This window comes from Colobus angolensis, unplaced genomic scaffold (genome assembly GCF_000951035.1).
Source record: "Colobus angolensis palliatus isolate OR3802 unplaced genomic scaffold, Cang.pa_1.0 Scaffold152, whole genome shotgun sequence".
Taxonomy (NCBI): domain Eukaryota; kingdom Metazoa; phylum Chordata; class Mammalia; order Primates; family Cercopithecidae; genus Colobus; species Colobus angolensis.
Window position 1 is genome coordinate 6,440,727 of NW_012114622.1, and position 8,417 is coordinate 6,449,143.

At 43.3% G+C, this 8,417-nt stretch overlaps 1 protein-coding gene across 1 annotated transcript in view; it reads left to right on the top strand.

Moving 5' to 3' along the window:
- Window positions 1-594: 594 nt before the first annotated feature.
- Window positions 595-8,417, top strand: part of PRRG4 (proline rich Gla (G-carboxyglutamic acid) 4 (transmembrane)) — a 22,151-nt gene continuing 14,328 nt past the window's right edge. The window contains exons 1-3 of the mRNA XM_011936361.1: window positions 595-979; window positions 1,310-1,434; window positions 7,765-7,928. Of these exons, the coding sequence (XP_011791751.1) occupies window positions 1,332-1,434; window positions 7,765-7,928 (267 nt within the window). The 5' untranslated portion in view covers window positions 595-979; window positions 1,310-1,331. The remainder of the gene's footprint in view (window positions 980-1,309; window positions 1,435-7,764; window positions 7,929-8,417) is intronic.

The window sequence follows — 8,417 nt, forward strand, 5'->3', positions numbered from 1 at the left end:
GTACGTACTGATACATTAAAAATACTGCTATGGAAAATACTAGAAAATACAAGCACGCGCACTCAGGTATTCTATTAGGAGACAGAGTGATGACGTTATTACATGTCAAATAGCCTCTGGAAATTTCCACTGTACATTCTTGAGAGAATGAAAGTGAAAATGGCAAATCATGTATTGTTACTATGATGGAAATAGTTTTGCCCTTAGAGACCCCTGGAAAAGATCTTGGAGACATCCCAGACGTGGCAGACCACCATTGGAGAACCAATGTAATCAATTACTTGTAAGTCCATTACCATTTCTTATCATGCATAAAGGGAATTTTGTCTGATGAATATCTTGTCCTCGTCCCTGGACCACCCTTTTGAGAACAGTTGACCTAAGGTAACCACAGGACTCCTGGCCCAGTGGGACCCAAAGCGAAAAGCCCTGGACTCGCCGAGGGCGCTCTGCTTAGGACTGAGAACCGAAACGCTCCCTGAATTAGGAGCATTGAGAACGCCGAATGCAGACACAAATCGAAAAGCAGCCACCAGTGCCGCCAAGGCGGGGCCAGAACTGGCGGCAGGAGGCTGGCCCGCCTGGAGCTGAGGCAGAAGTTGGGGCGGCTGAGAGCGCAGCGTGGGCTCCGGGGAGACGCCGGCCCACTGCCCGCCCGCTCGCCGCAGGTAGGCCCGGCCCCTGGGAGGTGGGGCGCGGCCAGGTGTCCCCAGGTAGCCGCCTCCTCCCTTCCTCCGTCGGCTGCCTCCCCGGACCGAGGCAGGACCTCGCGCCGCGCTTGTTCCCCGGGCGCCCCTCTGCGGACCCCAGGCGCTTCCCGGGTTTGAGCGCGGAGGCCACCCAGACCCTGCGGAGAGCGAGGCCCGGAGCGTCGCCGAGATTTGAGGGCGCCGGAGACCGAGGGCCTGGCGGCCGAAGGAACCGCCCCAAGACGAGCCTCTGGCCCGGGGGCTGCTGGAACATGTGCAGGGGGACACAGGTGCGAGGCTTGGCGGCGGGACCTCGGCGGAGTGGGGGTTACCTGGCGGGGGCCACCTCGGCGGACTGGGTTGGATTCCAACACATAGTCGAGGGTTGCCTGCGGCGACAGGTGCCCCATCAGCCCTCGGCAGGGTCCCGGGGCGCGGCGTTTGTCCCAGGCGCTCTCGGGGGCTGCTTTCTGGGCATGCGTTGGGTCCCGGCGACCGAAACCGCGCGCCGGCGCTCTTGTGCCTAGGTTTTGAGTACAACAGGTTGGTGATTCAGTTCGACAGAAACTCAAAGCACTGAGCTAGGGGCCTTTTTTTAATGTGTTTTTTGTTTGTTTTAGTTTGTTTGACAGTTGCCAGACTATGTTTACATTTCTGGTTCTACTCAGCCAACTGCCCACAGCTACCCTGGGGTTTCCTCATTGCACAAGAGGTCCAAAGGCTTCTAAGCATGCGGGAGAAGAAGGTAAGCACGAAAACGTCCCTGAAACCCGGAGCCGCGTAGCACAGATCTCAGTGAGAAAGTATTTGAAATTACATACGCCCATTAATCATAGAAATACTAAAATATCCTTTAGTTTAATTTGTGGTATATTTGGCAAAGTTGTGGTTTTTTATGTTCTTTAACTGCAATTTGTAGGACTCGATTTCTGTGAGTTTCCTTTAATAAGTATATATGTAAGACCTCGTTTGTGGTTAATTGAATGGAAAACCTATTTCAGCTTCTGAAAATCAGTCAGTGACATTTCTCTAGATGAAGCTGTGTGGCGATTATAATGAGCGTAATTACTTGTTCTTCCTGGAAAGGCGAACGGGGTAGTCCAGGATCTAGTCTGGACTTGTTGTGAGACCCTGGGCGAGATAACTTAATCCCGTTTGGCTTGAATGTCTTCATCTGTAAAAGTGATGGGGGTGGGGCGTAAAATGATCTCTGAGGTCCTTTTTGACTTCAGATGGTCTAGTTGTCTAGATAAAAGCAGCTAGTTGAGAAAAGATTAGGTTTGGGGCTTGCTAAGTTAGAAGTCCACAGTTTTTAGGTTTCAGATCATTAACAGTTTGTTTCCTGCCTATATTTTAAAAGCCTAACCTAGTAAAACCAGAAAAGGAAAAAAAAAAGAGCCTCTAGTTCTCAGCATCCTTCTCCCTGACTATTCATGGTGCTTCCCCACCCAGTGCCAATACTCTGGATCCACGTCCCCACACGTTCCTGTCTCTTATCCCTTCTCATCAGATCCAATTCTCAGCTCATTTTCATTTGGGAAGGATCTGTTACACTAATACTCCTAACTGACTTTATTAATGATTAATACAGCCGTGTGTGTGTGTGTGTGTGTGTGTGTGTTGAGATACAACAATCCATTAACTCAAAAGCATGAAACTCTGATGACAGAATTCTAAGCAACTGGATAGGCTAGCTAGAGGGATAGGGAAAGACTTTGGAAGAGGATCCTTTTTAGTCCCTCTCAAGCTGCACCGTATATGTAAGTCCACTTAGAAGATTGCACTTTTGGCCGGTCGTGGTGGCTCACACCTGTAATCCCAGCACTTTGGGAGGCCGAGGTGGGTGGATCACAAGGTCAGGAGATTGAGACCATCCTGGCTAACACAGTGAAACCCCGTCTCTACTAAAAATACAAAAAATTAGCCGGGCATGGTGGCTGGCACCTGTAGTCCCAGCTACTCGGGAGGCTGAGGCAGGAGAATGGCATGAACCCAGGAGGCAGAGCTTGCAGTGAGCCCAGATCGCGCCACAGCGCTCCAGCCTGGGCAACAGATTGCACTTTTAAGATTCCATACTCAGATGCTCTTCTCTAAAATGATTGTGAGTGCAATCATTCATTAACATGACACAGGTATAAGAGACACTGTCGCTGGCATGGTGGCTCATACCTGTAATCCTAGCACTTTGGGAGGCCTAGGTGGGTGGATCACCTGCGATCAGGAGTTCGAGACCAGCCTGGCCAACACAGTGAAACCCTGTCTCTACTAAAAATACAAAAATTAGCCTTGCGTGGTGGCACGTACCTATAATCCCAGCTACCCGGGAGGCAGAGGCTGCAGTGAGCTGAGATCATGCCACTGCACTCCAGCTTGGGCGACAGAGTGAGACTCCATCTCAAAAAATAAAAATAAATAAATTAATAAATAAATTAATTAAATAAAAGACAGTCTCAAGGACACTATAAGCTATGGAAGGAATTTAGAGATCATACTTGAGTGTGGAGGGCTGGAGATGTCTATGGAAATGTGAATGAGGGATCTGACACGTTTGAAAAGACAGCTTGTTCAGTCAGTCACCACTTGATGAATACATGCTAAGTGCCAGGCCCCATGCTATTGGTGGAGACATAGAAATGAAAGACTGCAATCTCTGCCCTGGAGGACATCTTCATCTGGTTGCAGGAGGCAGGGTGTTTGTTAAACAGATGATCTCCGTCAACTGTATAACAGAGGCCAGAACAGAGAACTGAGAGCAGAGGAAAGAGTGAATAGCAGTAACTCGACCTCAAGAGAGTTGTATAGCAGAGAAGTCAATGCCTTCCATCTGCAAATGGGCTATAATAAATGGAGATATGAAGAGTAACTGGAAATAGAGGACCTTTGGCAAAATTCTTTTTTTTTTTTTTTTTTCTGGAAACGGAGTCTCACTTTCTCTCCCAGGCTGGAGTGCAGTGGTACAATCACAGCTCACTGCAACCTCCACCTCCTGGATTCAATCAATTCTCCTGCCTCAGCCTCCCGAGTATCTGGGATTTACAAGTGCATGCCACTGTGCCCAGTTAATTATTTTGTATTTTTAGTAGAGACGGAGTTTCACCATGTTAGCCAGGCTGGTCTTGAACTCCTGACCTCGGGTGATCCGCCCACCTCGGCCTCCCAAAGGGCTGGGATTACAGGCGTAAGCTACCGTGCCCAGCCCGAAATTTTGATAAAGCATGAGGGTGGAGTTAAAATGACTGAAAAGGAGCTTATTTAGAAAACACGAGGAGATAGAGGAGAGGAGGAGAATGGAATATCTGGGTTGGTGAATTTATAGCAGTGAAATGCATAGACAGCCTCTTAGGATAGTCTAAGACAGGAAAAATAAAGAAGGGTAGAGAATCTAAGGAAGCAGAGCCAAGGCCATTGCATCCTCCAGCCATGGTCAAGGGGAAAATAGGAGCTCTTGCTGAAAGCTAAGGGTGTTTCAAGGGCAGGGAAGTTTACTTCCTTTCAATTAAAAGCAAGTTCAGACTTACTTAGAATCCAGTAGCAAAAGACAGTATTTCTCCTGAGATCATAAGGGATGCAGGGAAAAATCTGATCTGGCAATAAAGGTCAGTCAGTGACAGAATCAGAACTTGCACACTCAGGGAAGTGGCAAACAGCAGCCCCTGGAAGGCACATTTAATACAGTATTAATCATAATATGATTAATCATAAATATCATATTTATGATATTGGCATAAATATTATTTCAGGAAAAATAAAAATATTTGTGGCTCTCCTTTTTTTTGTTTCCCCTATCAAAGTAGCTTTTGAGTTCCATGGGGGTGTATTTTTAATAACTCAACCTACTGGAACAGAAGACTGTCATGAGAAATTTGGCACTGCTCTTTTTAGCCAATAAAATGTAAGGATCTGGACATATTTGAGAAGTATGCAGAGGCAGATATCTAATTCTCCATTCTGAACTTAGATTTCATGAAGTAAGTATAGCTAAGTGAGGCAGGCCATGGGTTGTTTCATCAATAGTTTGATACTTTAAACCTATGCCGAGCTGAGAAACACCAGACTAGACCTATGAATTGCTTCAACTGGTAGACTTTAGGTCCAAGAGTTTCCTCCCACTATAGCAAAGATGAGTTTGTTCATTCACTAAGTAATTTTTTGAGCACTTCTTATAGGCCAAGAACCAACATCCCTGCTTTAATGGAGCTTTCCTTCTAGTGAGGAGAACAGAGTGGTAACAAATATGTAAAGCATATAGAAAACCAGATGGTGATGAATACTACGGAGAAAGGCAGAGTGTGGACAGGGAGTGCCAGGGGTGGGTGGGTAGGGAGGGGGGTTCAAGGTAGCATTGAACAAAATCCTGAAGGATGTGAGAGAGCAAACTGAAAGAATTAAGTTCTGTTCAGAAGAAACAGTAAGTACAAAGGCCAGAGAGAACCAGGTGTGTTGGAAGCCAGCATAGCTACAACAGAATATGTGAGGGATAGTGGTAGGAGATGAGGTTAGAGGGGTAAGGGCTTGGGGACCAGACCAAGAAGGGCCTTGTAAGCCACTGTAATGACTTTGGCTTTTACTCTGCAGGAGGTGGAATTGCTGTTAGAAGGTTTTTAAAAAGCAAAGTAGGAACAAAGTGTATCTTATCTTTTAAAGGGCCCTCTTTGACTGTTATGTTAAAAACAGACGGTAGAGCAGCAAGGAGACCCTTGGAAGACCATTGTAGGGATCCCAATGAAGGGTGACAGAGGCTTGGAAATTTTTTCATTCTATTTCCATTTAGTGGTAATATAAAATCTATAAAAAGACAAAGGAGGAAACAGAATAGAAATATTTCATCACACTAGCCCATCTACCTTTTAGAATACTTTTTAAAACAACGATCACCAATTATCCCATTGTAGCTTCCCACTTGGTTCGAATAGCCCATATCTGTTATTTATAACATAAAAATGGACACTGTAGAATAGTGCTGCTCCCCCAAAATATAATGTGAACTACCTACATAATTTAAATTTTTCTAATAGCCACATTTTAAAACTAAAAAGTAATAGGTGAAATTAATTTTAAGAATGTATTTAATTTAATCTAGTATCTGAAATATCACCATTTTAAAATATAAGCAATATAAAACATTATGGAGACATTTCACATTCTTTTTTTTTACACTAAGTCTTTGAAATCCTTATGTGTATTTTACACTTACAGCACATTTCAATTCAGACAAGCCACGTTTCTTATTTATTTATTTAGAGATAGGATCTTGCTCTGTCACCCAAGCTGGAGGGCAGTGGTGTGATGTCAGCTCACTGCAACTTCTGCCTCCCGGCCTCAAGTGATCCTCCCACCTCAGCCTCCCAAGTAGTGGAACTACAGGCATGCACCACCACACCGGGCTAAGTTTTGCATTTTTTGTAGAGACGAGTTTTCACTTTGTTGCCCAGGCTGGTCTCCAACTCCTGGGCTCAAGTGATCTAATCCACCTGCCTCAGCCTGCTGGGATTACAGGCGTGAGGCACCACTCCCAGCCACAACCTACATTTCAAGTGCTCAATAGCCATCTGTGGCTAATGGCTATCGTGTTAGACAAAATAGTTCTAGAACATTTGGACCTGTTTGGAAAGATAATTCATTTGTGGAAAAAATATCTTGGACAAAATGTGACTGTCCTCAAAGGGCCAAAAATAAATGTACAACTTGAGGTCCCTCACAAATCAGTATGAGTTTTCCAGACCATGATCTCTCATGAACAGTCTTTCAATTGCCTACATTAATACATTCTTTCTTTAGAAATGGTGAGCAGTGAAAAGTATCTGCACTTTTAAATTCTTTTAAGCATTGTGATGTAGTTCTCAGTTTCTGAATTCCAGTCTCAGTAATATGATCTGAAGCAAAATCTCTTAAGCTTTGTGTGACACCAGAACAAGTTTAAAGTTTGTGGGTTTTGAAAATACTGCCATGGTTGGATGCTTTGATTTTGTGTCAACCTGTTCTTAACCTGTAGTGTTTACTGTTTATCTTCCCCCGTCAAATGTAAAAGGAACCTTATAAAGCATTATAGACACATATTTGGGGTGTACAGTAGAGGGAGCTACTACTTTGGAAAGGACTAAATGTCTTTAGTTGAATCTTATAATTAGCTTATACTTTTATTGATTTAGAAGTTTAGAATTGTATGTTTTAGCATAAACTTGACTACAGTAATTTTAATATAAAAGTATTAATTTGTAATTTAAGAACTTGGCAGGGTGCGGTGGCTCACACCTGTAATACCAGCACTTTAGGAGGCTGAGGTGGGTGGAACATGAGGTGAGGAGTTCAAGACCAGCCTGGCCAAAATAGTGAAACCTCATATCTACTAAAAATACAAAAATTAACTGGGCGTGGTGGCACATGCCTGCAGTCCCAGCTACTTGGGAGGCTGAGGCAGGAGAATCGCTTGAACCCAGGAGGCGGAGGTTGCAGTGAGCTGAGACCATGTCATTGCACTCCAGCCTGGGCAACAGAGTGAGACCCTGTCTCAAAAATAATAATAATAATAATTAATAACGTAAAGAGATATTAGTGATTATTTAATTTAATTCCCAGTGTTATAAATGAGGAAATGGTAGCCCAAAGAATATAAGTGACTTATCTCAGAATACACAGCTAATAGCTTAAGCTAAATCAGAACCAAAAATCTGTCTTCTAACTCTCAATTCAGTATGTTGTCCATGATGCCCCACTAATTTTCCTCAGTCAAGATAATAGGGAACCAATTCTTTAGAAATAGACCTGTCAATGATTGGAAAAATAATTATCTGGAGGGAAAAAGAGATATTTAAATAATTTTTATTTATACTACTAATTTTGGACATATCCAACTCCAGTGAAATTATGCTAATTTTGTATTTCATATTTATCAGAAATGATCTTCACTGATGCTTTTTCTTTCTTTTTTTTTTTGTGGTTAGATTTTAAAGCTTTACAAAAAAGTTTGGTATAATTTAGCCATATCAAGAGAACTATTCACTTTTTTCCACAATTAAAACAGGAATATTTTGACTATTTTTCATCAATGTTTAAGTCTTTTTTATTACTTTATTAGTGTTTACATCAAAAGAAGAAGCAAACTATTTCATACGTAGACGCCTCCTGCATAATAGATTTGATCTGGAGCTCTTCACTCCCGGCGACCTAGAACGAGAGTGCAATGAAGAACTTTGCAATTATGAGGAAGCCAGAGAGATTTTTGTGGATGAAGATAAAACGGTAATGTGGTTGATTATGTTAATTGGCTGCAAATGTTAAATTGTACTAAGAAAGTGGCACTTTGAGTTATTAGAGATGCTATGCTTTAAACAAAATCAGGATTATGTACCTGTTATCTCTTTCTACTTCCTTAAAATGATAATTAACCTATTTAGACTTGGCTTTACACCTAATTAACTTTACACCTAATTCATAGTAGTTACTAAATTATTGGCTGTTGTGATTTTGTGTGTTTAATGTTTGTTATATTTAAAATTAATCATGGGGGCTGGGCGCGGTGGCTCAAGCCTGTAATCCCATCACTTTGGGAGGCTGAGCCTGGGCAGATCATGAGGTCAGGAGATCGAGAGCATCCTGGCTAACATGGTGAAACCCCGTCTCTACTAAAAAATACAAAAAACTAGCCGGGCAAGGTGGCGGGCACCTGTAGTCCCAGCTACTCGGGAGGCTGAGGCAGGAGAATGGCATAAACCCGGGAGACAAAGCTTG